Here is a 27,740-nt window from a genome sequence, read left to right on the forward strand (position 1 = left end):
CCTCACGCGAAGAGAGCCCGCGGCGAGCCCTGCCTGGAGGAGGAGTACAGGTCGGCACTGCGGGCCGCGACCGGGGCCCTGGAGGCCATTGGGTCCCTGCTGCGCAGGTCCCCAGCTCCACACTGGCTTCCCCGGGAGATGCAGCTGCTCCAGGAGAAGATGGGTGAGCTGAGGCGTCACGGGCTCGAGGGTGACCCGTGACCGGACTGACCACAGTGTGGCCTAGAGCCGCTAGGGAAGGTTGTGCCATGCTACGTTTTGTAAATGAGAATATTGGTCTAACCCAGAAAAAGACTTCTGTAGAGTTAAATCTAGAGAAAATAGTCTTTATTGGACATTTACAGAACAGGGTCACAGGGTCTGTCTCCGGAAAGACTTTGGCGCACGTAACGACACAGGTGGGAACGGTCAGTACCGGCCCAGGCCACTCAGGGAAACTGTAGATAAATAAATAAGCTGCCTGAGGAGACCCCAGCAATTTAAAATCATTTGTATCCTGTATAGCGCAGTGCTCTTCAGTGCTCACGATAGAGCTGATTCGTGTCACTGCTGAAGGAGTGGCACCGAGTTAAGCTCATCAGCTTGAAGTTCTGCGTTTATTCTCTTCACTTCCGGGGTTGCCCAGCCCCTCCTTAGGGAGGGCCCCCACCCGAGGCGCCTCTGTTGGCACCGACAGAAAGGCCCCCGCCTTGAGAAGATGGGGTGCTGCGGGATGTTCTTGTCTGCAGAGCCTGCTGTTGAGGTATTAGTTTGATTTCTCTTATAAAAAGGATTCCTTTCCCCTAGAGTTTCACTCACAGCCATTGTCACCAGCTGCCGTCTCCCCAGTTCAGCTCCCCTGCGTCGCCCCAGCCTTCGGACTCCGCCTGCAACGACACAGTACAGCGTGGGCAGCCGCGGGGGCCTAGAGGCGAGGGCCCTAGCACTGGCTTCAGTGCCAGGACACACTTTCTAAGCTCCTTCTAATCCAGCAAAGTCAGAAATGACCCCCTTTCCCTGGGTTAATCCAAAAAGGTGACTACTATATCCCACGGCCCGCTGAGCACCTGGCCCTCATGCTGCCTTTCCTGGGAAGGAGTGGTGGCAGCAGGAAGTGACCTCTGCTCGCCTCGACTGTGCTAACCAGTTGTGCACCGTCGTCCCGCCTCGGCAGGAAGACGGCTGGGGGGTCTGCTACAAAGGGGACAGGGCAGCTGGGACCCACCGGGCAGGCCTTACCTCTGTGGTGTCTGCTGCGGCGAACTTGGAGGAAAACTGCACCCCCATGGAGGCGGCATCCTCACGGGGGCCCATCGGCCCTGCCCTCAGCTCAGGCAGAATGAGAACCGTGGCCGAAGGCTTGATTTCGGGGGTCATGTCAGCAAACCAGTCCAGCTCGGGGTCCTGCCCCGGCTTCTTTTTCACTTGAATGGTGAACTCCTCTCCTAACCCCCATTCTGAGGGGGCCTGGGGGCGCCTTTCTTGTGACGACCCCTTTGGTGGCTTGGCCTGCTCTGGGTCATCCGCGCTTGGAGCAGGGCTGGTCTTTGGGGGTCGGCTGGACGCAAGAAGCTCAGCCTCCTCCGTGAGCAGAGGCACCACTGTGGGCGGGGCCTGGGGCTCCCCCTGGGTAGCGGCAGTTCTGTCTCCTGGGCTCACTGCAGGGCCGGGGCTGCCGTGCTCCGGGTCCCTGCGGGTCCCTGCCTCCTCATCTCGGAGCAGGGACCTGGCAGCCTCCCCGGGCCCTGGAGGCCACGCCCGCGTGCTCACAGTTCTGCTCTCCGGCTCCTCGGGCTCACTCCAGTCAGGCCACTCCTCGGATGCCTGGGGGCTTGGCGAGACGTCTCCACCACCCGTGGAGGCATTTTTCACGTCTGAAAGGCCGTTCACAGGAAAGTTCATAGTCTGAGTAAACTGGTCACCTGTGGTAAGAAAGGGAAAGGGTTAGCACCAGGGAAGGTAATTTTGGGGACATGTCCTCGCACACTGAACCACAAACGTGACAAGCAGAGCGTCCTTCCCTGAGCACTTGGAGATCACAGCCATTGGCTCGGCTGTAAGCACACGCAGAAACGTTCGGCTCCGACAGCAACCCTCGCCACGTTAGTGTGTGTGCACGTGAGGAAGGCTGCCGACGTCGCCCAGTCTCCCCCGAGATTTGCTGTGTGCGCTCCAGGGCTGAGACGGCTGCCTGCCAGCATGCCCCCAGACCGCCTTGGGGCACACCCGTGCCGTCTCCAGAACCATGGCTCTGGTACGGTTTGGAAAACGCTGCACAAAGTAAAGCGCCTGCTGCAGGAAAGGATTCGGGTGTCGCCACCCCTGCAGCCCAGGGAGAAGAGATGACACCCAGACTGTGTCTCCTGTGAGACCAGCCTCTGGGCTCCCTCAGTGCTCGGGGTCTGCACCTCCTGCTGGGGAGTCCGGCCCGAGNCACGCAGAACCGTTCGGCTCCGACAGCAACCCTCGCCACGTTAGTGTGTGTGCACGTGAGGAAGGCTGCCGACGTCGCCCAGTCTCCCCGAGATTTGCTGTGTGCGCTCCAGGGCTGGACGGCTGCCTGCCAGCATGCCCCCAGACCGCCTTGGGGCACTCCCGTGCCGTCTCCAGAACCATGGCTCTGGTACGGTTTGGAAAACGCTGCACAAAGTAAAGCACCCGCTGCAGGAAAGGATTCGGGTGTCGCCACCCCTGCAGCCCAGGGAGAAGAGATGACACCCAGACTGTGTCTCCTGTGAGACCAGCCTCTGGGCTCCCTCAGTGCTCGGGGTCTGCACCTCCTGCTGGGGAGTCCGGCCCGAGCGACAGACAAGCTATTTACATCTGCTCTTGCTGCCTGCCTGGGGGAGGCTGTTGGGGGAGCTCACTGTCTGCTGCTTGCTGTCGCTGGGCCTGTCGCTAGAAAAGAAACCTGTAGAGACGATGCTGGAGGGGTTCTCTGGGCCAGGTGGGGCCCGCTGTGCAGCCGCAGACCACGTGCCTGGGAGGAACTGGCAACGATCTCCACAACAGGATAGGGACGCTGAGCTGCTTGTTAAAGGGAATGGGTGTATTTTAGTGTAGGGTACACCTTAGCACCTTCAGGTACCTGGAGAAGCACACGCCTGGGATGAGAACAGAGCCCCGGGTCCAGGCACAGGGTGGGACGCTGCCCCTGGTGGGCTGGAGTAGGAAGGGTCCAGCACCAGGAAAGGGCTTGGGTTGGACGGCACCCCTACCTAGTCAGGAAAGTGACAGCCTTTGAACCCATTTGGGTGCTGATTTGAAGCCAGAAAGCTCACTGCTCAAAAGCATTCCAAACACAATTTTGGCCAAGTACTTCCTCTGCCTTGAAAATTCAAGGGGACTGACTGGCCTGGGCTGAGCCACCACAACCAGGCCACATGCTCCTTGCCGATGCCCTCCAAGGTCTGGTGTTCTCCTCCCTGCTGAAGCCCTACTAAGTTCTCAACTTGACGGGTCCCCCATGTTGATGAGTCTGACCATCCTGGTGATGGAAGAGCAGGAGGAAGAGAAGTCTGAGACGGCCCCCCCTCTGCCCCGAGGAAGAAACCCAGCCCTTCAGGAAAACCGGCTTCCGGTGTGTGCCCAGTGTGCCACCGGAGAGGGCGGCCGCTCCCACACCGGGGGTGGGAGTGGGGGGCGGGCCTCATGCCATAGACTGGTGAGGAGTGGAAAGGCCGTGGCCCCACTGACCCCTGGGTCAGGACCTCCTGTCCTTGACCTGACAGCCTGTATAGGTCAGGAGTTGCTGCTCCCTCCAGGGAACACCTGACCTCCCCCCCCCCCCAGTAACGGGGGTCTCCCGAACTGCTTGAACACCCACAGCTTTTCAGCCAACACGCTGACAGAACGGAGGGAACTTGACCAGTGAGTGTTCGGCGCCGCTGCCACCTTTGGAGACTGACATCGACTGAATTACAAACACATGCTCGGACCCTGTAGGTCCACTTCCGGGACTTGACCCTATGGAGGCCAAGCCAGGAACCACAGCAAGGACATCGACTGTGGCGTGTGTGTGATGCCTCCGTCAACGGGACACCGCTGANAGTCTGAGAAGGCCCCCTCTCTGCCCCGAGGAAGAAACCCAGCCCTTCAGGAAAACCGGCTTCCGGTGTGTGCCCAGTGTGCCGCCGGAGAGGGCGGCCGCTCCCACACCGGGGGTGGGGGTGGGGGGCGGGCCTCATGCCGTAGACTGGTGAGGAGTGGAAAGGCCGTGGCCCCACTGACCCCTGGGTCAGGACCTCCTGTCCTTGACCTGACAGCCTGTATAGGTCAGGAGTTGCTCCCTCCAGGGAACACCAGACCTCCGCCCCCCCCACCAGTAACGGGGGTCTCCCGAACTGCTTGAACACCCACAGCTTTTCAGCCAACACGCTGACAGAACGGAGGGAACTTGACCAGTGAGTGTTCGGCGCCGCTGCCACCTTTGGAGACTGACATCGACTGAATTACAAACACATGCTCGGACCCTGTAGGTCCACTTCCGGGACTTGACCCTATGGAGGCCAAGCCAGGAACCACAGCAAGGACATCGACTGTGGCGTGTGTGTGATGCCTCCGTCAACGGGACACCGCTGAGTGAGCACCACAGCGGGGCGCGGGGGCAGCTGTCTGGGGTGGCCCTGAGCTTGGGTTGACCCAGACCCTGGTCCCCAAGAAGCTGCTGCTCACAGGCTACACAGCTGCATGTTGTGTTTCCTGCTGGTGTTTACAGACAGTGTCAATGTTTTTGTGGCTTAACAAAGGGATGAAAGGGTTCCTGCTGAACCACTGAGGTCGGTTTCCTGCCCCAGACAGAGTTGGAGAGGGACGTCACTGACTTTGCTCTTACACGTCTCTGTACCACGTGACCGGGCACAGTGCACCTGCACTGCTGGTGCACCCTCGGAAATCAAGTATGAGAGCAGCACAGTGAAGAGCTAGACCTTTTAAATTCTTACCTTCTGGGGAAAGGTCGGTGGGTTTTGTGAAGCCAGGGGCAGTGCGCTTGAAGATCTTGGTTCTTTCTCCTCCCACAACCACCTCTGGTCCAAGCAGGGAGACCAGCACGGCCAGGCTGTGCAGGGTGACGGCCACGATGGGGGTGCTGGTGTCCCGCAGGCCCAGCAACACCTAGGGGGGACAGGGCGTGAGTGCACTGGCTCAGGTGACCCTCCTCTCTCTGCCATGGGTTCAGGGCCACCACGCTGTCTGTGCCCCTCCCAGTCCCTCCTTCTGTGACCACATCAGAGTGAAAATGGGCAGAGCCACACCTGACGACAGGACAGGTCTGGGACTAGGATGTACAGAAGCCCGGATGAGCTGGGCAGGAGGGTGGGGAAAGAATCGGAGGGATACCGCTGCTGTTGAGGACCCCATGAGAAGTGAGGGGTCCTAGCACCAGGGAGGCGTCCCCTAATGTCTGGCTGTGAAAACCAGTGGGGACTGCCCAGGAGGCAGGGCTGCTGAGTCCCCGGCGTGCTTTCAAACGCCCAGCCCCCTGCTCACAGAGGGACTGGCTCTGAGCTCCAACTTGGGGCCAATGAGCACCAGGGGTGGGGGGGAGAGGGGGGTAGCGCTGGAGGGCAGGGGCCCAGGTGCCCCCCTCTGGGTATGGCAGCCCCACCTCCAGTCCCCGGGGGGTGAGAGCTGCCAGGTGCCAAGCCCGAGTCTCCATTAACCTGGATAACACCTTTCACCGGCCTGGTGATTCCCCGATACCCCACCCACCTGGGCCCAGAGACCCTCCCCCAGCGGCTCCTCCACACAAGGAACCGTCCCCGTTCACACTGTGGACTTTCCAGAAACCTTTCAAGGTCCAACAGGCCCCAGACCAGCAGGGGCTGTCCTCGGCGCGCCCTGTGCCTCTGCTGCACGGCCCCCAGCCTGCCGCAAGCCTGCAGTGTGGCTCCCATCAGGTGGCCCCCAAGCCTGGCACGGGCGGCAGCCAGAGGTGACTTGGAGCACAGCTCCGACTCCGAGCCGCACGCCCAATGGCAGCCNGGGACTAGGATGTACAGAAGCCCGGATGAGCTGAGCAGGAGGGTGGGGAAAGAATCAGAGGGATATCGCTGCTGTTGAGGACCCCATGAGAAGTGAGGGGTCCCAGCACCAGGGAGGTGTCCCCTAATGTCTGGCTGTGAAAACCAGTGGGGACTGCCCAGGGGGCAGGGCTGCTGAGTCCCCGGCGTGCTTTCAAACGCCCAGCCCCCTGCTCACAGAGGGACTGGCTCTGAGCTCCAACTTGGGGCCAATGAGTACCAGGGGTGGGGGGGGGGGAGGGGGGGTAGCGCTGGAGGGCAGGGGCCCAGGTGACCCCCTCTGGGTATGGCAGCCCCACCTCCAGTCCCCGGGGGGGGGGGGAGAGCTGCCAGGTGCCAAGCCTGCGTCTCCATTAACCTGGCTAACACCTTTCACCGGCCTGGTGATTCCCCGATACCCCACCCACCTGGGCCCAGAGACCCTCCCCCAGCGGCTCCTCCACACAAGGAACCGTCCCCGTTCACACTGTGGACTTTCCAGAAACCTTTCAAGGTCCAACAGGCCCCAGACCAGCAGGGGCTGTCCTCGGCGCGCCCTGTGCCTCTGCTGCACGGCCCCCAGCCTGCCGCAAGCCTGCAGTGTGGCTCCCATCAGGTGGCCCCCAAGCCTGGCACGGGCGGCAGCCAGAGGTGACTTGGAGCACAGCTCCGACTCCGAGCCGCACGCCCAATGGCAGCCCTGGTGTGCAGCACGGCCCCACCCAGGCAGCTCCTAGCCCTGCGCCCCCCACAGCCCACTGTGGAGTGGACCTCTCTGTAGCTCCCACTAGGTGGCCCCAAACTGAGAACACTCGCAGTGGCCTTGACCTGCAGTGGAGCCCCTCACAGTGAGACAGGACAGTGGAAAGCCAGGAAGATTCCTTGGCAGCAGGAACAGGAAAACGGAGACAGATCACTGAACACACTGGCCGAGCAACGGACAGCCAGGTGCAGATGGTCCCCAGGGCGGAAGGAAGGCCCAACAGGGCAAACTTGGGAACACACGGACCTCACCCCCAGGGTGACCTCCCCCCACCCCAGCCCCTTTCCTCCCTGGAGACATCTGGGCCCCAGTGGTGGTTCAGCTCCAGGCCCAGAAAAGCAGCAGAACCAGGAGGGCAAGGCCAGGCCCAGCTGCAATGACTAAGGACCCCCTGCCCTGCCGCTGACCAATCAGGGGAGCCCGTGACCCTGAAAGGACACACCTGGGGAACTGACGCATGTTCTGCGAGACCCTCCCCTGAGACCTCCCCCAGGATCCCCGCCTGCAGGGGAGAGACCCAGGCCACAGGCCCCAGTCCCTTCTCCCTCTTCTCCCCACACCTCTCTCCCCAGGCAGGGGCCTCCTGAACTCTGAGGCAGCTGGCCCCAGGCCGATCCCCCGAACCCGTCCCCAAAGCCCCCTTTTCTCCGACTTCCCGGTGAGCTCAGACAGCCCAGCCTGGGCGCTCCCGTGGCGGCTCCCTCTGTGCCGGGCCCTCCCCGTTTCACTGTCCCAGCTTCAGTGCACAGACCCTCACGGTCCCGCAGACCTGTGTTGTGAAACCTTCCTACTCAGGGCCAGGCCCTGTCCCGTGACAAAGAGGCTCCAGAACACCAGGACCTCCAGCCCCTCAGCGCCACAAACAAAGTCAGGTCTCCTCCCACCAGCATTCATCCCCCTTTACCCTCTTCTGTCTCCACCCCTTCCCCTCTGTTCCTCACCCTAAAACCTCTCAAAGGCCCACAACTGCAAAGAAGCACCACTGCGCTTGGCGTGTCCTGTTCCTCTTGCTAGGTGGCCCCAAACCCGGCCACAGGTAAGGCACACGCTGAGCACCGAGAAAACAATGTGCTTGAGGTGGGCAGAGCCTGAACACACGCTTCTCCAAAGAGGACGTACAGACGGTCAGCGGATGCTCTACACGGTCACTGATGCTCAGAGAAACACAAAACCACACTGAGCCCGCCGTGGTGCCACCTCACACCTCCTTTCAGAGTGGCTGTCGTTGGCAAACCAACAATCGAGTGCGGCAAGAATCCGAGACGGGAGCCCTGGTGGTGGCAGGTGGGGTGCAGACTGGCGCAGCTGCTGTGGGAGACTGTGGAGGGGCCTCAGAAACTTACAAACAGAACTGCCGTGTGACTCAGCAATTCCACTACTGGTGTTTATCCAAAGAAATACAAAATTCTAATTCAAAAAGATACGTGCACCCTGTGTTCACTGCAGCATTACTGACCACGGCCAGGACATGGAAGCAGCCCAGGTGCGTGCCAGCAGGTGCGTGTGTGGAACAGCTGTGGTGCGTCTGGACAGTGAAATGCCCAGCCATAAAGAAGAATCAAATCTTTCTACCTGCAACAACGTGGATGGACCTAGAGGGCATTACGCCTTGTGGTGGAACTCAGACAAATACCACATGACTTTGCCTCTGTGTGGAATCTCACGGATGGACAGAAACGCATAGATTCGGAGAACAGACAGACGGCTGGCAGGGGCTGGGTGGGAAGGGCAAAGGGACCCGGAGGCATGGACAGGTTGCTACAGGATGCTCGTGGGGGTGAACAGGGTGGCACAGGGAATGCAGGACCACCGTAATGACCTGGTGTGGTGTCAGAGGGGGGTGCGGGCTTATGAGGGGTTGCTTTGTGAGTTACAGAAACGTGTGATGACTGCATTGCACAACCACAGTTAATATAATACTGTTTGTGAACTGTGATTGGAAAATAGTTGTAAAAATATACGAATAAAACTAGACACACATACTGGAAATAACATTGCCATAAAGGCTGCAGATGCCCATTCTCCCGCCCGTCCTCACGGCACTGCAGGAGCAGCAGTGCAGGGGCGGCGGGCTCCGCAGAGCACAGCGGGCCGCTCTGTCGGGAAGGCAAAGGATGCTCCCTGTCCTCGCCCACTTTTCTCAGCTTCAGACACCCACCAGCTGCGGCCCTGACAACTCTCGTTATTATATCTCATGTGTGGAGCACCTGCCCCAAGTGGGCCAGTTATGACGTCTTCCCAGTACAGACTGGCGTTCCGAGAACCTGCTTATTCCTCTCGGTGGTTTGCTCAAGCCGGGAGCCATCGGGACGACCCGGCACAGGTGGGAGATGGGCGGAGGGAGGACCGGACCCGTGGCTTCCCGGCCCTGCCACCCCTTGGGCTCCAGGGGAGAGCCTGACATTCCTTCATCAAGGTCTCTGGCCCAAGGGCTTCACTAGGCCACGGTGGCCATCAGGAGAGGTTCTGTTCTGAGTGGCCAAGCCGTGCAGGAGGACAGTGGCGTGCAGAACACGGGCAGCCCCTGACCCGAGGCCTGGACGCCGTGGTGGAGGCAGCAGGGCCTCGTGGGACCAGGAGTCCCAGGCTCCTGGCCCAGCTCTGCTAGGAATTCCCAACATAGTTCCTCGTTTTATTTTTCTTCTGGTTTCCTCGTTTAGCTAAGGTCAAGGTTGCCAATAGGGGCTTACAATGATTTTCAGGTCCAGTGCTAACAGAGCTGCACAAATAAGCTCAAGCACATTTCTTTTGCGTGTGATTCGAGTTCTAGCCACTGAGTGTGATCACCCTAGAATAACAAACGACCCAAGGCCACATTCCGAGTCACCCTCAAACCACCCCCATCTTGCGAGAAGCCGAGCCCCCCACCAGCACCTGCCACCACAGTGCCCAGCATTCAGACTTCTTAGGATGCACAGCCCCTAGAGCTGCCTACTTTCCTAAGCCCAGCACTGCTACCAAAGTGGCCTCTGTGGTCCAGAGACACAGGCCGAGTGACTCCCCTGGGGTGTGGGTGGCTCTGATGAGCCAACACAGCCTCAGGTGCTGACTGCCTGTGGAGAGTCTCTCTTTGACCTGAGCGCTCAGTGCCAGTTCTGGACCTACGGCGGCCCCTCCGCGTCAGAGCTGGAGGGCTGTTCCCCCGCTCGGACATTCAGACACAAGCAGCCGCAGAGTGCACCCCTGTCCCCAGCAGGCCTGGATGGCCCGAGGTGGTCAGATGAGTGTGACAGAAGTGGCCGTCGGCTCCCGGCACATGTGTACCGGCTGCTGGCACTTGTCACAGCACCAGCCGCCTCTCCTGCTAGAGAGCAGCGTGGGGGGAGAGGTCCGGCTGTCCCCACATCCCAGCTATGCCCTGCGTTCCTGCCAGGCCCTCCAGGGTGCCACGCTGCTGTCTGCATGTGCTGGCTCCTCGAGGTCCAGGTGACAGCGGTCTCAGCTGACCTTGCGTGGGTGGCACAGAACCCCCAGCTGGACCCAGTCCACCCGGACAGCCGTGAGAACAGCATGGCCGGTGTGCGAAGGCACTGGGGTGCCTTCTGGGGTGTCTCCCTCGCAGCAGAGGGACCGCTGCCGTCCCCTGTCCCAGCCCCTCCGGCCCGGCCCGCAGCACAGCACCTGGCCCTTCCCCAGGCCTTACAGCTTCTCAGTAAACCAACCTCTAGCAGAACAAATTACCTGAAGGATTTTGCACGCTACCGCAACCTTCTAACACGGCCTCTCAGAGACTCCTGTCCACCTGGGATGCGGCCTTAAAACGAGGCCACACTGGGTGAGGGGGGCCCCCACCCCACAGCTGGCCGCCTGGGGGAAGGCTGCGCCACGGCGGAGGCTGCGGTCGCGCAGCCAGAGCCACACGAGGTCCGGGGCTGCCGGGAGCGGCAGGAGCTGGGAGCGGCGAGGAAGGGGTCACACCCAGGGCCCTCAGGGAGCGCGGCCCGCCACCCCTGAGTCTGCACTGCTACTTCTGGAACCTGCTGCCAGTCACAGGGAACCAACACAGACCTTCAGCCCTGAAGGGGCGCTGGTGAGGCTGGAAGTGGGGATGCCGCGCCTCCTTCCCTCTGGTGCGGCAGCAGCTTCTCAACCACCTCGGACCCAGGTCTGCGCTCAGGGGGCCTCCTCCAGGGGAAGCCTGCCCCGCCCAGGGAGGGGCGCAGACTGGGCTTTCTCTCCGGTGGTGCCCCAAGGCGCCAGCGTGAGGGACTGGCCTTGGGGGGCGGGGGTGGGGAGAAGGAGCCCCGCGCCCGCCCGCCGCCCGCGCTGACCTGGGGCAGGACGATGGTGCGCAGCTGCTCGCGCGTGAAGTGCGCGGCGTAGGCCTCCAGGTGGGTCAGCAGCACCAGGCGCACGTGCTCCTCGTGCACCTCGAACAGCCGCAGCAGCACGGGCACCACGTGTGCCCGGAACAGGGCCGGCGACAGCAGGCTCGGGGTCCCTCCGGGCGCGCCGTCTGCCCAAGGGCGCAGGCAGACAGGGCAAAGAACAGACGCGTGTCAGTGTGGGAGCGCCACGAGGACCCGCCAGCCCACCCCGCGCAGGGCCCTCCGGCCCCCCGAGTCTCAGGCCCCAAACCTGAGGGCAGCTAGGTTCCCCGGGGACCCCAAACTCCTCTCGAGGCTGAGGCACAAATGCTCTGTAACTTACAGAAATGTTTCTGAACTACTGTATCGTTCTTCGTGGTCTACAAGAAAAGCTCTCGTTTAAGTAGAACCCCGAATCAGTAACTTGTCGCACATTTGTGCTTCATCAACACGGAATTTTATGGGCCTTAGGTGGAGGCTGCTGCGATTTTATCTGGGAACCAGGAGGTGCGGGCTGCCACCGCAAGACTGGCTGCTGGCCAGCCCCGTCTGCCCCGCGTTTGTGGGGGCAAGGACCTTTACAGCAGATGACACCTCTGTCCGCGCTGTCCCGGACCGGGGCACCGGCACACAGGCAAAGTTTTAGGAGCCTGCCGGGGGACTCAGAGGTACCCCACCTCAGACCTCCCGGGGAGCAATCGGAGGAAGAGCTGCAGAGCGAAGTTCGTGGCTACGGAGCATAAGGGATAACGTCCGGTGTAACGTCCCGGCCTGCTGCTTGGCTGCACTGAGACCGTCTCAGGACAGAAACTCTAAAGCAGGACTCTCCCCAAGGCAAGTGCCAGTCACTTCGTGCTGTGGTCTCTGACCTGAGGAGGTGACCGTCTGCAGCACTCTGAGTCTCAGTGTCAAAGCAACAGCCTCCTCTCACACTCAGAGCCAACCCAAGTCCCCAGAACGGTCTCAGTGCTCCTCCATCTTTCCACTGAAACAAGAACGAGCAACTCCTTTGGGGGTCAGCAGGTGCCGGCCTCCGAGATTCACTGCAAGTGTCCAAGTCCCCGCAGACGCGGCCTCTCCGTGTGGCAGCCCCGTGCGCATGTGCACATGCGCGCCCCGCGCTGAATGCGGCAAGTCTGACCTCCAGGACACCACCACGCCCACGCGGTGGGCTCCGGCGCCCAGGTTTGAGCCCAGGTGTCGGGGCCCCCACGCTTCACCTGCACCACACAGCCGTCCCACTCTGCTTGCTGCCACGCGGGCCAGTGATCCCAAGCTCCACGACACGTAACAGTTCAAAACAACGCACCTTTTCTGGGGCCGAGCAGGTGAGGAAGAAAACTGCGGACGGCCACCGGCTCCGCGAACACCAGCTGGTTGAGCAGCAGGGGCACCAGCCGGGCGGCCACCAGCTCCTCGGGCAGGCAGCTGACCCTGTCCAGCAGAAACCTGCGGCCAGGGGGAGTCGGGGGCTGGCTGTGACACCGGCCAGCTCACGAGCGTGCTTCCCACACCCGTGGCCCACCTCCCACTCCATCTGAGTGACGACTGGGTAAGGAGGCCGGGGAGGCGGCCGGGCCGGGCCGGTAAGAAGGCAGGAGGTGGCGAGGTGGTCCTCACCACGTCGTCCCTCCCCCACAGCCCGGGGCCTCCTGGTCAGTGAACGGGCGTCCCAGTGTAAAAGATGCGGCTACTGGATTATTTGACCTTTCCACAGCAATCAGAACACAGGCTTTTGTCACTGAACTTAGCGAAAACAATGCCCGTAAAACCGCTCAGTGACGAGGCCGCAGATGTGAGGTGTTAACTTTCTGAACTTACTTAAAGAATTCAGTTTTTTCCTCTTCACTCTTCAATGTCAAACTTTTCAAGAAATTCACAACTTCTAGAAACTCATTCCTAAATGCCAAAAAGAAAGAACAGGCAGGACAGCAGATCAGAGGAGCCCTGCTGACTGCAGGCGCGACCCAGACCGCACTGTGGGCGCCTCAGCACGGGGGCTCCTCCCGCCGTGAGCAGGGTCTGCAGTGACTGCGGGGCCCACAGTCCAATGTTAAGACCATCGCAGAGGCGTGTGAAGGGGATGCGTGTGTAAGCACACATGGGTGTGCACACAGAGGCTAGTAACTAAGTCTGCAATTTTAATGATCATAACCATCCCAACTGTTCCCCTGTAACGAGGTGTGGCCACATGCGGCATCGGGGAGAAATGGTTATCGTCACAAAACACTTGTTGCTTCTCAAGTCTTCTGCGGAAGTAAAAATTACTGGGGGGTCACAGGGATCTCGTTTCTTCCGTCTACACTGCGGTCCCTCTTCCCTCCCGGCAGGGCAGAGGGTCAGGGGTGGTGGACTTCCTGCAGGACCGCCGAGCCAAGCCTGCAGACTGCTGCCCCCTCCGGCCTGCCCCTGCCCTTGGGGAGGTGCCCAGGGAGTGAGGCTGGGCACGCAGCCCGGAGCCCCCAGCAGCACAGCTCCCCTCCGGGGTCCACGTCCTGCGCTTACCCCCGTTTCCTGCTGGCTCAGCAGCAGAGAGAAAGCCCGCACGTCTGAACTCAGGTCCCACCAGACTGGCTCAGCTGCCCCCACCGGCTCTCGGGCTGGGCTCTCCCGTGCGCGTGGGGCACGCAGCTGCGGGAAGGGGCGCCCGCGTGTGTTCCCAGCTCTCCTCCGGCCTGAGGCACTCTTGTCACACGGTGACCGGAGCACCTAGTTACGGCAGAGGCCGTCTCCTGTCTAACGAGACCACCCACCCGCCTCTGGGGCGACACCAGCTTTCCCTTCGCCCCCGTGTCTCTCTGCCCGCAAACAAGAAGCTGCAGTTTCAAACTGACACAGGGCCAGCTCTGCCAACGACGGCCATGACCGTGGCGTCAGCCTGACCAGACTGCACGGAAATAAGGAACCTGGAGCCACAGAACTGAGCCCGACCTCCAGTGGCTCAGGAGCAGCAGCCCTCTGTCCCCCCGTCCAGGCCCACTGCTCGGCTGTCCCCTCGATCCCACTAAACTCAGAGACTGGTCTTCTGCCTGAAGAAAAGGAAGCTCACTTCCACCCCCAGAAAGAAAACTCCAACAGCAAACTCATCTGGATGACGCAAAGGCGGCGGAGAGGAGAGGCCGCGTGGACTGACTCCTCCACTAACACAGCCGAGCCCGGCCCGCCTCGCGGCGGCCCATCAGAAGCCCTAGGGCCCTCCGACAACGACGCTGGTCTCCAAAGCCTCCTGCCTGTGGCGGCGCTGAGAGGCGGCCCACTTCTGTCTCCCGCGTGGGCACGACTCAGTCTCTCCCGATGGACAAGGACAGGGGCGGTGCGCCCCGCCAGCCAGCCCCTCACCTGAAGAAGCCGTGGGACAGGAGGGTGCGGAGCGCGGGCCGGCGCTGCGGGGCGGGCTGCAGCAAGGCTGAGTGCAGGGTCTGTCGGAAGCTGCAGAGAGCGTCCGCTGAAACTGAAATCCAGAGCGACAGTTAGTTCCCAAGGCTTCCGCCTCCTTTCGGGGCCTCTCTAGCTGCAGACTGACGAGAGCAAAACCGACCTGTAAAAGCCCAAACAGACAAAGCCCTGGCTGTGGCGACACAGCTTCGGTCCTGAAGCCGAACTCCCGGGCAGACGCAGGCAAAGCCGACCCCGCCCGGGGAAGGACCCACTCCCCGCGCCTCCCCTGCGGGGCCCCGTTTCCTGACTGTCACTTTACTCAGTAGGGACTGAGAAGGCCACATGGGCAGGTTGAAGGGTGACATTGCCCACGTTTCCGAGGGCGGCACGGAACCGCCTCCATTCTAGACACGGGGGGAGCTGGGGTTCCCCACCCGAGGGTGTCTGCTTAGGGCCTCAGGGCTCATTTTGAGTTCTGAGCATGCCTGTCACCCCAGGCTGTGGCAAGGGCCTGACGGCGGAGACGGGGGCAGGGCGGCGTGCAGCCGCGGCAGTGGGGGCACAGGCCCGTGAGGGGCCTGAGGGGCGTGTGCCCCGGGACACCTAGCGGGCGACACTGAAGGCCTACGTGGCTGCAGGACAGCGAGAGGCTGCTGCGGGGCCCCTACAGGACTCGGAGGAAAACCGTCTGGGCTCCAGGGGGCGGACAACAGGGGTGAGTACGTTACGGCAGGGTGAAACAATTCAGGACTCTGAAAGGGAACAGACAAAAAAGGTCGAGTTCCATCTAGGAATGAGTGACAAGGCGCCTGACTGCCCCAAGTGACAGAGTCCCTGGGCCCTCGCTCGCTGCCTGGCTGCTGCTGGCCGTCTTCCCACCGTCACTCGCCCACCAGCTACTAAGGCGGCGGTGTCCTGCTGGAGCCAGAGTTCAAGGGCTTCCCGCTGTGGCACAGACACCCAGCTGCCCTCCTTGCCGCGTTCGGATCTGCCCTCGCGGGTGCCTGGCGGGTGCCCGGGTCCTCACTGCGGTGGGGTCTGCAGGCCTCTGAGCCCCATGGACAGGCCGTGGGCGGGCCCCACTGGCCCTGTGGACACGGCGGTCTGACGCCACTCACCCTGTCCACTGAGGGTCGTGAGCAGCCTCTCCGCCAGCCTCCCAAACGCATAGGCATCCCGTGCGTGTCCGTGGGCCTCGGGCAGGGCCGCGAACTCCGGGGCCTGGAAGCAGGAGAGGCCGTCAGCGCCGGGGCAGCCGGCCACAAAACACGTCTGACAGCAGCTGACAGAATGGCGCATCATCCTCACCACACGTGTAAATGCACGTGGAACACAGACCAGAGCTTCACGGGGCAGCGCTGGACACCAGCACCCACGATGCCCGGGGACGTTTTGTCTCTCTCTTCCCTCCAAGTGAACCTTTACGTTGATTCCAAACCCCTCGTGTGGTCAATTGGAAAAACACCAGCAGGCGCACGGTGGCGACGCGGTGGACCTGATGCGCCACCAGGCCCCCCGCCCCTCCTTCTGGGCGTGGGCTCCCGTGGGGCACGCAGGCCGTGTCCCTGCAGCCGACAGTCGGTACACAGTGGTTGAGAGACACGTTTAAACAGAGCAGCTGCTCTCGGCTTTCCAGGTCAATCCAGCGTCTCTACCAGCAGCACCACGGATGGGGCGTCACTCACTCTGTGTGGGTCTCAGGGTCCCTCACGGCCGGACTGGCAGAGCGCCCCACCACGGGTTCCAGCGGAGGGGGACACCATGAACTGGGGGGAGTGGGGGGAAGCACCCACACTGTTCACGTGGAGGTCCCGCTCCCCGTCTGCAGTGATGCTCCGCGTCCTCTGTGTCAGTGGCAGGTGCCCCCGTGCTCCCAGCCCCCCAACACTGACACCGAATTTGTTTATTGCGAGGACAGACTGTGTCCCTGAGCCCCGATCCCCGGGACTGCTCTGGAAGTGCCGGCTTCCGTCTCCCCGCGCCCCCCCCCAGCTGTTCTCCCCATCTGCGTGTCTGCTCCTGCTCTGTCTCTCCACTGACTTTGTTCTTTATGTTCCACGCAACCAAGGTCCCTCCATCTTTAAACGATGTCACAAGTATCTAGGCGACCAAATGTCAGTTGAATGTCAAGAAAAGGCTCCCTGTGGTGATGACTCTCAGAAGCCTCCAGGGCCAGAGGAAGTGGGGGCGCGGCTCAGATGCAACCCAGGACGAGGGGCGGGAGAGCACTTTTCAGTCTTACACTGGGGCACAGAGAATGACGGGCGCCATCTTACCGTCTCTTCAGGAGGGACACATGCCGGGTCTCGGACGGACTGGATGCTCCTCAGGAACTGGAGAGCAGAACAGAGAGAGGGAAGGGCTCGCTCTGGTGTTTGCTGGACCGACCTCTGCCGGCAAGCCGCAAGAGTGCTGGGCGACAGAGGTGCCACCGGGAAGTGCCCTGCCACGGCCACAGGTCCCACCATGGCCACGGGTCAAACACACAAACTTAAAACCTTCCTATCGCAAAGTGAAGGCAGGCCTGGCCCAACACAAGGCTTCAGAGGGAGGTTAAGTGCTGGTGCCCTCCCCTCGCCCCTGCGCTGGCCGGACAGGCCCCTCGCTGCCCACAGGCGCTGGGGTGTCCGACTTCCTGTGTGGGAATTGGGACCCCTCCTTCCCCAGCCGCATGGACACAAATGATGGAGGGCCCCTCTGGCAAGGGCCAGTCTACACCGACCTCGCAGCGCCAGGCCGGGCTCAAGGCCTGCCGCCATTGAGCTGCGGAGCCCAAGCCCACATCAGTACCCTCTTTCACGGAAATCACGGCTGTCTTCTGGGAGCTGACACACCCAAGCACCATCGGGGCACTGGGAATATGAAGCGAGCGCAGCTACCCGTCCTGCACGTGGGCCCAGCTCAGAGCAGGACCACACGGTGGGTCTCAGCAAGCGTGAGGGAGCCGCTGGCAGAGCCCAGGGAGGGCCGGGGAGGGGACGGGCCCACCAGCCCCAGGGGGGAGGGAGTGGAGTGTGACCCACAGAGAACCGAACGCTGAGAGCCTAAGGTGACATGAGGGGAGTCTGAGAGCGACAGCGTGAAGTGGCGGCTGGAGGTCTCCGTGGTGACAAAGCACAGGCCACCCCAGTGCGCGTGGGGCGGGCCCCAGGAAGCGCACGTGGGAACAGGGCGGGGCTTCTGTGGGGCTCCCACGGCAGCGGGAGTGTTTGCTTCTCTCAGAGAGCAAGTCTCGTGGCAATGGGCGCAGAGGGGACACGAGGAGCCGCACGGAGGTCCGCAGTTTGTTTGACAGAATTGCCGGAAGGGCCCCAGGAGGCAGACACGCCACCCACGGGGGTGGGGGGCACTTAAGATGCACGGGTCCTACTTCCAGGCCTTGGGGCAGAACGTGTGACTTGGGACGACTGGGTGGCTGGGCGGCGAGCACTTCTTGAGTCCCTAATGAGAGCCCAGCACAATCCGGGCGGGGCTCCAGGGGCGGGGCTCCAGGGGCGGGGCTCCAGGGGCGGGGGCTCCAGGGGCGGGGTCTCCAGGGGTAAACGAGAGGCGCTGCCACGCAGGGTAAGGGAGCAGGACGCGCACAGGACTCGCACACGCCGTGCGGTTGCCCAGCGGGACGTGGCGTTGCGGGCACGGGAGCAGGGGGAGGGGCTCTGAACTGCAAAGCCGACGGACTGTCCACCTCTCAGTCGCGGGCTCCTCGGCCAGCAAACGGGGACAAGAGGGTAAAGGCCCCGCAGTTCCAGGAAGGTAAGCACCGACAAGGGACTGCGTCTCCGAAGCTAGGATCGCCCCGACACCACGGGGAAGGCCCCGAGCCCCACATGGCTTACCTGCGGGGTGGCCTGGGGCACCTGGCAGACGGTCTCCATCCCTCCCAGCTTCCAGTGCCCGTCCTCACTCACAAACACGGATGACACGCAGACGTTGTTGTGTGTTAGGTGTCCCTGGGAAAAAGGGACAAGGAGAAGTCTGCCACCCTGACTTTTAAAGGCGACGTTTTAGAAGACCAAATGCTAATCACCAAACAAGAGGCCTGGCAAGTCCTCCCACGGTGGCACACTACATGGAAGACACCACGGGAAGGCCGCTGTCACCCCCCGGCCCGGGGAGGCTGGTCACCGCACACCCTGTGCCCGAGGGTCCATAAGCAGAAATTCACCAACCTATCCATTTGGAACCTATCCATTTACTTCCAGTCTTTAACCCTGTGAGGACACGGCTGATCTGAGAGATACAAGCCAACTCTTTTCTTAACTATCATTACGTATATCAAGTGCATACGTGTTTGTATGTGACTGTTAAGCCATAACATTCAAGCTAGTCATGACCTTGAACGTATGCACCCGGTACACGTAACAATATTCCAGAAAAGAGCTTGCATCTCTCAGACCAGCCCCGACCTCTGCTGGGTGAGCGACCACACTCTGTCCCCACAGCTTCCGGAGTTAGTTTTCTCCTCCGTTCTTTCTCGCCCTCATGCCCTCGCGCCCCCAGCCCACGTCACTGGAATCTTGTCACTGAACAAACTCTGCCCAAACAAGACGGGACTGAAGGGGAGGGCGACCGGAAGTTTCACAGACCCGAGCGGCCGACCCGAACACTGGAACCGCTCAGTCAGCCAGGAGAGAGGGAAGAGGGCAATGGGAAGGAGGCGCAAGTGCAGGTTTCTCTTCCAAATCCGGGGTCGTCCCCATAGACACGCGCATTCTCAGTTTTTACCAGGAGAGCAAACGTGTGCCTGTTTTCACGCAGAACCGGGCAGGGTGGGTCTGTGTTGAGGGAGGTGCACCCCGCTGGAGGGACACGGCCCCGGGTCAGGGCGCCGAGGCCCACTCTGCCACACACGGACCCCTCTGGTCCAGCGGCCGAGCCCTGGCTGAGCTGGGACAACGGCAGCCAGTGCCGGTGAGGGCCCGGCCCCTCGATGTCCGCCACACTGTTCAACTTCTCACTGCGTGCGGGGACTTTTTCCATCAAAGGCAACGCCCCCCTCAGTGAAGCAGCATCACCGCTCCCACCGGCTCCTCACACTCACTCACAAGGGGGAACAAATCCAAAGTGACGTTTAGAGAGTTTATCTCCCATTAATAGAAAAATCTTTACAGGCACACATTCGGTCGAGTCGAACACCAGCGTTTCCAACCTCTCGCCAGTGTTCTACCCTCGGGCGCCACACTCCTGCTGCGGAGCGTGACAGCGTGCCCTCACCCACCCAGCCACGGCCCAGTGGGACACACGAAGGGCCCCTTTGTCCCCAAGGGCAAGCGTCCACAGACCGAGAGGGGTTCCCAGTGGTACTGCCTGCTCACATGGGAAGAGACATGTAAAACTGCCTCTTTCTAGCAAACAAGCGTTCCTTCAAACTCTCAAATGGAACGCAACTACTGAAAAAGAAGAGGAACTTCGGTCCCCGTGACAGGTGTCAGCTGCGGCTGTGCTCGCCCACGTCTGTGTGTGCAGATGCCTGCAGACTGGAGGCCACCCAGCAAACTGAAACGAAGCCTCTAACCAGCAGCCCAGGCTCCGCAGACCATCCCCGCCGGGGGTGGGGGGCGCTTTCCCGGGAGGACAGGGACTTTCAACCTCTGTGCGCGGCATGATGTACAGCCCCCCCCACCCCCGGCTCCTGTGCCCCGGCACTCACCCGGTCGTGCAGGAAGACCAGGGCCAGCAGGATGTCGTAGATGCCGGCACAGACCTCGGCGGAGGACAGTGCTGCCAGGGCCACCTGCAGCGGCTGCACGCGCTCGGTGACCAGATGGATGCCGTCCGCCTCCACTGAGCAGGACAGGAACCTCAGCAGGCACGGGTGCCGGAGTGTCTTCAAGTGCTTCCGATGCAAACAGAAGAGCCCCAAGTTAACGCCTCAAAACCACACCCACTCCAGTTTCACCTGCATCCCGGGAAAAGTCAGGACACGTACACTGGCACTCAAGGTCCCTTCCAGGGCCCCCCTTCCCCAGCTATCCCCCAAATTTCCAATAAGGCAGAGGAGACTCTGACTGGTTGACGTGGCCGACACTACAGGGCGGGCTCCACCTGGGCAGGCGGGGGGGGGGGGGGGCTCGGCAGCCGGAGTGCCCAGGGACTGCTCAGAACCCCGAACCCAGTGCCCAGACCGCTACCCGCGAGGGCTGCGAAGTGAGCGAAGCCTGCAGACTGTGGAGTGGGGGTCGACACTGGGGGATGAGACAGCCTGGTGGGGGGGGGCGGGTTTCCTTCACTGCTGCCTCCAGAAGCCCTTGCTCGGCTCCTCTGTCCCGGGGCCCCTTGCTGTCCTCAGGCCTGCGCTCCTTCTCCTGCGCTCTTTCCAGAGCTCGGGGCCGCACCAAGTTGGGGGGGGGGCACCTGGCTCCACGTGGGCAAGAAACACCACCCACCAGCGCCCACCTGATTACGAAGGAACTTCCTTCTCTGTGTTTATATTTTCACCCCACGTGCCCACTCAGGCTTGGTCCAAAGGGACTCCGGGATTGTTTCCCACGTGGAGAAGGACGCGCTGCCACGTCTGAGCCGGAACATGCCTGTGGCTCCACTCTGGCACAGCCATGCGTGGACTCGTGGTAGCAAAGCTGACCCAGCCTTTCCCACTTCAAGTTTCTGCTGCTGCGAGTCACACAGGGGCCTCCTCTGTGAGTGTTGATGGAAGCCACAGCCCTGGTTCTGGGGTAGCCCGGTGGCTAAGCCTGACTGGTGGCACCTTGAAAGTGCCCGTCCCAAGGTCCTGAACACCTGCCACGCCCCATCACTGTACCCGAGGGTCTGCGGAGGAGGAGCCTGAACAAGGCCCTCTCCCGGGGCTGCACTGTGCAACCAGGCAGGACGCGGCCGGCCCAAGCTGAGGCCTGCTTCTCGGGTCTGTTATGACTGGGGTGTGCAGAGTTACGCCGAGGGGCTCGACTGTTTGTGACTGTTCTTCCTCACTGGCTATTTCCCATTGAAGATGACACCGGGCAGGGGGGGGGGGGGCGCCTTATCTGCAGCTCAAATTCACTGGCAGGTTCTCAGACGAGAAGACAGCCATCACTTCAGGCAATTGAAGAAACAACCCAAAACCAAGGGGCCTCAGCCAGAGAGCAAGACGTTGCAGAGAGAGAAGCGTGCCCCCTCTCAGGCTGAGCACCTGAGACGAGGGTGCACACGCGTTCTCTCTGTACATGCCCGCTGCACCTCGAAGCCGCAGGAAAAGAAAAGCCAGGAGTTACAGTCCCTAAACTATGTCATTCCCCGGCCACGGTCCCCACACTAGGAAGATGCCACCAGCACCGCAGCATTCGTGCCAGGTGACCTTCCCTGGTCCCCAGCCTCCACCCTCTCTGCCAGTGGCAGCGGACAAGGAGGGCCACCCCTCTGCGCTCCGTGACATCACTGACTGTCCCTGTGGCCCTGGACCGGGTTGGGCCAGCTGGGGGGTCCTTCCCAGGAGTCAGAATGACTGGGTTTTCAAGGCTGTGAATGAAAACACTGCCCCTAGGCCCCGTCTCCCTTCATTCACTTCGTATTTTCCGCAGTAAACACCACCGGCTGTGCCAGGGTCGCCCCCACGGACCTTGGCGGCCTTGTTGACCTTGTCCTCGTTCTCCCTCTTGTACACGAAGACGGATGCGACTCGGCCATCCTGCAGCTCGGCGGGGAACACGGCAAGCCCAGAAGGCAGGGTGACCGGGGGCCCCTTCAGCACACAGCTCTGCAGGGCGCTGCTCTCTGCTCCCATCCCTCGGGCGGGGGCGGCGTGCAGCCCTCCCCAAAGCCACGGACCTGAAAGAAAAAGGAGAACACAGTTGAACTTCAAGTCTCTGAACCTGAGGCGAGGCCAGGCCAACCCGCCAGGGTCTGCAACGACCGAGGACACCTGACAGTGGAGAGGCAGAATCACAGTGAGGCGCCCAAGACGCCGTAGGTGAGCAGCTGAGAGCTTTAGTCGATGCACGTGGCCGGCCGGTCTAGTCCGTGTGGCCACTGCCCCCGGCCCCTGGAGGGTCAGGGAGGATGCCAGGCTCCGTGGACCTGGGTCCCTCACGTTCCCTAAGCCAGTCGCACAACTGCCTCGCAGGGGACAGAAACTCCATCAGGACTGAAGCTTCCCCAGGCCTGAGCGTGACTTACAAAGGCGACAACACAAACTGCAGACTGTTTCTAACAACAATGAGAAACAGGGTAACAGGTGGGAGCTCAGAGAGGCCAAGCAAAGCCCGGGGGAGAGCTGGGACAGGAGACAGACGACTCGCCGGGTACGAGTGACAACACGCCTAGTGAGAGGGTGGCCTCCAGCTCGTCCCTGTCCTGCTGACACGGGGAAAACGCACACCTGCACGGCCTCAGCACTAAAGACAAAACCCACACACGTGAGATTCTAGAAAACTCACACTACCCTCGACGGCACGGGGGCTTCCTGGTGTGGGCCGTCCGCGGGCTGCGGAGGGGAAAGCGGCGAACAGGAGAAGGGACCTGTGGGGGGAACGGCACACTCGCTCCTCGACCAGGACAGCCAGGGGGCGGGGCTACCCGTGCTGAAACTCGTAAAACTGTCCACTAGGTACGGTCAGTTCACTGCGCGTCAGTCATACTTCACGCAAGGTGTTTTAAAAAGAAGCCTAGGCTGTACGGCTACCCTGTGTGCACAGGCATGACTCACGGACGGGCTGACGGAATGCTGCTCTGGGGGTCAGGCCGGGGGTGACTCCCACGCACACAGACATGCACGGTGCACCTGCTCCGTCCAGACCTGGCTAACAGGGACACGGCTCACCTGGTCACCCAGTGCCACCCAGGCAGGCCAGCACAGGGATGCTGAGCGGGTGCAGGACTCAGCCCTGCCCTGAACTGACAGCCCCGAGGGGCCAGGTCATGCCCTGGGTCAGAGGGGCCAAGGGGCTCAATGCTTACGTGGAAATGTCTCAGTGGGTTGGCTTAAAACATTTTTTAAAGCCTGAACAGGTCAAACAATATGCCTAAAAATAAGCGGCAGACTCCAGCTCCGGCTTCGCCGCAGCTTAGAGAACCCGGGCCAATCAAACCTCTACTGTAAAATCTGCAACGTCTGGGCGACCGCTGCACACGGGCCCCTGCTGGCCCTTCTCCTCACACGGGCCCAGTGCCCCGCAGCGCCATCTGCACCATCGGAGCGTGTGATGCTGCTCCAGACGCGCGCCCCAAACGGAGATGTCCCAGCGCTGCGGGCGCCCACACACCACAGTCTAAGGACACAGGGACGAGGGCTAGCACTGGCCACCACAGGGTCAATCTCTCGAAATCCAAGAGTGGTTCTGGGCATGAGGAGGAAGGCAGCTGTGTAACAAATCCTCCGGGCTCCTAACCACTTAGCAAGGTGCCTTTCTTAAGAACAAAAAAGTCAAAAAACCATTAANCCGCAGCGCCATCTGCGCCATCGGAGCGTGTGATGCTGCTCCAGACGCGCGCCCCAAACGGAGATGTCCCAGCGCTGCGGGCGCCCGCACGCCACAGTCTAAGGACACAGGGACGAGGGCTAGCACTGGCCACCACAGGGTCAATCTCTCGAAATCCAAGAGTGGTTCTGGGCATGAGGAGGAAGGCAGCTGTGTAACAAATCCTCCGGGCTCCTAACCACTTAGCAAGGTGCCTTTCTTAAGAACAAAAAAGTCAAAAAACCATTAAAAAGGCCACGTGTCTTGGCGTGTGACGTTCACCTTTCTGATGGGACCACAAAGAAAATGCGAGTGCCTGTGGAGTCGTGGAGAAAAGAAACCACGGTGACTCCCCTGTTCCAAGCAGGCGCGGCGCCTGCCCAGACTGTGACCACCCACCCCACTGCGCAGGGAGGGGCGGGGTCAGCGCTCAGATCTTGCTCTTGGACACAGTGGCCGGCCAGTTGCCTACCCAGCGCCGAAGGGCGGTCTCTGCACATCAGGAGTCTCCAAGACCCGTGGCCTGGCTGTCTCCCCAGGAATCTGACCGGGAGGTGTTTCTGACCACCGGCAGATAAAGGGGTGCCACAGGGCTGGGTCAGGGCTGTGACCGGCCAAAGCTGGGTGGAGGCGGGCACTTGGCAAGCCCAGAGGAAGCCAGCAGCCATCAGGAGCAGAGCTCTGGCATCTCCAGGGTGCGTCATCGCCCTCCAGCCCCGCCAGCATCCCCCCTGCTCCGCAACCCTGTCCACACAGGGACACCTCAGGGACCCTTGGGGAGCTCAGGGGGGCTTTGTTCTGTGAAACCGACTGCCATTTCAGAGGCACAAACCTCTGTTCCTCTCAACGCCTCCAGTCTGCCAAACCAGTTGGACTAGAGGAATGAGTTTGATAAGTATCAAACCTGTTTGGAAGTATCTCTGAAGCCGGCCTACCTCTCCTAGCCACGAAGGACAGCATTCCGAAAAGTCAACAGGAAAACGAGAACCGGCCTGGCAGAAAACTCAGGCTGTTTACTCAGTTGTGATGAGTCCCCAAAGCAGGGAGGAGGGTCTCCAGCTTTGGAGGCAGTGCCCTGGCTGAGCCTCCCGTCCTTTCTGAACAGTGGAGTGCTTCCTGGTGGCGGCACTGGGCCTTACAGCATCCACTGACCTTCAACTTAATGTTTTGAGTTCCCTCACGAGATAAGTAACAGCTCAGGGTTATGAAAGGTTTTTAGCAAGAGGTTACAACTGGTCGTTTTTCCTAGCAGTGTGCATTTCGGGTCTCAGGCCCTACGAGAACACGAAGAAGATGCTGTTTTTGGAAAGCTTGATTAACGCCTATGCCCAGAGCAAACTGTATTAAGGGGCATACAGAGGTGCTGCTGATTGCAACTTGAAAATGTCTTCAGAGCAGAAATTCTTGATTCTTCCCTTCGCTGTATCTAAAAAGGCACCAAAACTGTTGCTATAAGCAGCACTTTAAGTAACTGGGCTAAAACAAACTTACTGAAATGTAATACCGATAAACGGTAACACTTGGATTTCCAAAATGCTTATTTTGAGGCATACAGGGGAAAACCTGCAACCTTGTGACTTTGAAACAAGTCACTAGAAGGTAGACGGGCACCCTGACACGGGGCTACAGGGGCTGGTGGGTTGCAGGACCTTCCTCACAATGAACGTTCTGGAGTTTCTGACTTGAACAAGGCCTTGTGTTTAGAAATGTGTTCTCCCATGGCACTCCATCCCTTGGCTTTCTGGGGCAGCACCCCAACTTTCTGGGCCTGGTCTGGGTCACTGGGCAACTCCCCGAACTGAGAACTCCGCATCTTCGGGGAATGAACAGCCCTCCCTCGGCTCGATCCACAGCAATTAGCCTCCGTGATCTTGGTCCCAGCCATGGCTCCGGCTCCCGCGGCTTTCCGCGGCTTCCCACAGCTCCGAAGCGCCCAAGGCAAGCACGGTGCATTCAAAGGTCCCCTGGAAGGCCTGGTGTCTCATTACCTGGCGATAACGCTCCTTGGGGTCCTTTGCTTTGGTTTGTTTCAGGTGTATGTCTCCGCATGGGGCGCGGTCTGGCCCTGCCAGAGGGCCACGACACATGATGGACCCAACAGAGTCTGACTTCAGCCGAGAGAGGGGCGCGACGTGGGACTGACTGCACACGAGTGCCAAGACCAGCGGTGACAGGGGTTCCAGCATTCAGGGCGCTCCTGCGTTCACCCGGTTTCCTACAGGTGTCCCCTCTTTATTCTAAATACAAACCAAGTCGCAGACAGGCCGGCAGCTGCTCTTCTGGAGCCGGGGCCCGGTCTAGCGTCCAGGATGAAGGCAGCGTTCCAGGAGGCGGCTGCACACCGGGGTTCCCCGGCTCCGGAGACACCGCCCCTCCTGTCCAGCCCGGGGGACCACAGACCACGGGGTCCTGTGGCAGCCGCTCAGGGGCACTGGGGAGCGGGAGCGGTGTGGCTGGGCTGCCCCTCACCTGCCGCACCTGACCACGAGGCCCGTCTCCGCCGCTTCCTTACAGCGTCCGGACCCCTGCCAGCCCCGTGGAGAGGGCGCCCCACCGGTCGCGGGGGGCTGTGCACAGGCGGCGGGCCGGGCTCAAGCCGCGCTGAGCTCGCCCCCCGCCCCTCCCAGCGTGGACCTGCGAGCGGGGCGCGCGCCCACTGCCCGCTCCCTGGCCCTCCCCACCCTTCCCGGCGCCCGGACCAGGACGGCGCCCTGTTACCTGCCGGAGGGCGGCGGGAGGCGGCCGAGGGTCTTGGCTCCGGTCCCCTCTTCGCCCCCTGTTGACACCAACCACCCCTCGCCTCCTCGTGGGGGTCCGGCCACTACACCCACAGTCTTCGGGGGTCTGGTCCCTCCGCCACCATAGAGACGGGTCCGGAAGCCGGACAGAATGCCAGCCTGCGGCCCTCCGAAGCCACCACCGAGGCGCGCGAGCCCGGAACCAAGCTAGAGCGGCCGCCCAGGGGACTCTCCGGCCGGGGCCATCTTGAGTGCGGGCGCGGGTGCCCACCCTGCGGCCCAGTCCCTGCTCGCAGCGGCCGGAGAGGCTCTGAAGAGGCCCCCCTTTTCTCCGCCCCAGCGGAACGTGCAGCGTCCTCCGGACCCTAACGTTTGGGGTTTTCACCCCGGGTTTCCACTCGATTTCCGCCCGAATCTAAAATGGCCCCGGTCGCGTCTGACAAACAGTAAAGGGGCGGGGCGGAGGGAAGGCGAGTGGCCTAGGACTTGAGGACAGTGACGTCACTCCCTCCGCACGGCTGATTGGCTGAGCCGCGTGGTCCACAGTCGTGCGTTCCACGGTGGCTGAGCCCCGGAGACGGAAAGTCTGAAGTTACACTTGTTTCAGCAAGGACTAGAGTCTGGCACTCTAGGACCCGTAATTTACAGTAATGACTGCTACTTAATAGGCAGCTGTGAGATTAAAGTCAGTGTACGTAGTAGTTTTCAAGCTGCATGACTCATACACAATGTATTTTCCTCGCCTTCTGCGTGGTCGCGGTCGCCGTCGCGGCTAACCCTCAGGTGACAGCTGACTCAAATCCTTCGATCATCTAAAACTTTTAGGTTCTTTACGGTCGATAACAGCCGCGGAAACTTTAGGGTGGATAAGGGAGCCCACAACGTCCTCTCCAGGTTAACTGAAAGCAACGAGCAGACCCAGTGGTGTCCCCTGTTCAGAAATGTTATCAAATACGAGGACGCAGACGCGCACAGCATTCGCTGTGCTAACGGCCCGACGACCGCAGGGTTCTCAGTGCTGCATCCTCTAGAAACAGAATTCGAGCCACACAATTACATTTAAATTTCCTAGCAGCCACAGAATGAAGGCAGTCTGAACACTGCTTTAACACAGTAGATCCAGATGTTATTTACATCTAAACTCAATATAAAAAACATTGTTGAGATATTTGGGTACTGCC

General features: G+C 61.2%; 2 protein-coding genes across 2 annotated transcripts in view; one reads left to right on the forward strand and one right to left on the reverse strand.

The window, feature by feature from the left end:
* Nucleotides 1–321, forward strand: part of FIRRM (FIGNL1 interacting regulator of recombination and mitosis) — a 36,458-nt gene extending 36,137 nt beyond the window's left edge. The window contains exon 24 of the mRNA XM_037035322.1: nt 1–321. Coding sequence (XP_036891217.1) covers nt 1–201 — 201 coding nt within the window. The 3' untranslated portion in view covers nt 202–321.
* On the reverse strand, nt 309–26,999 carry SCYL3 (SCY1 like pseudokinase 3). Its single transcript, XM_037035319.1, has 13 exons — nt 26,540–26,999; nt 21,985–22,193; nt 20,080–20,265; nt 18,266–18,379; nt 16,706–16,762; nt 15,548–15,650; nt 14,391–14,502; nt 12,873–12,950; nt 12,361–12,500; nt 11,016–11,200; nt 4,923–5,094; nt 1,219–1,901; nt 309–866 (listed from the first exon to the last, which is right to left on the reverse strand). The coding sequence occupies exons 2-13, from the start codon at nt 22,147–22,149 to the stop codon at nt 807–809; spliced, it is 2,055 nt and encodes a 684-aa protein (XP_036891214.1). The 5' UTR covers nt 22,150–22,193; nt 26,540–26,999; the 3' UTR covers nt 309–806.
* Between the last annotated feature and the right edge of the window lie 741 nt (nt 27,000–27,740).

The sequence above is a fragment of the Sturnira hondurensis genome, unplaced genomic scaffold, assembly GCF_014824575.4.
Source record: "Sturnira hondurensis isolate 20B ecotype Veracruz unplaced genomic scaffold, ASM1482457v3 Scaffold0022215, whole genome shotgun sequence".
Lineage (NCBI taxonomy): Eukaryota > Metazoa > Chordata > Mammalia > Chiroptera > Phyllostomidae > Sturnira > Sturnira hondurensis.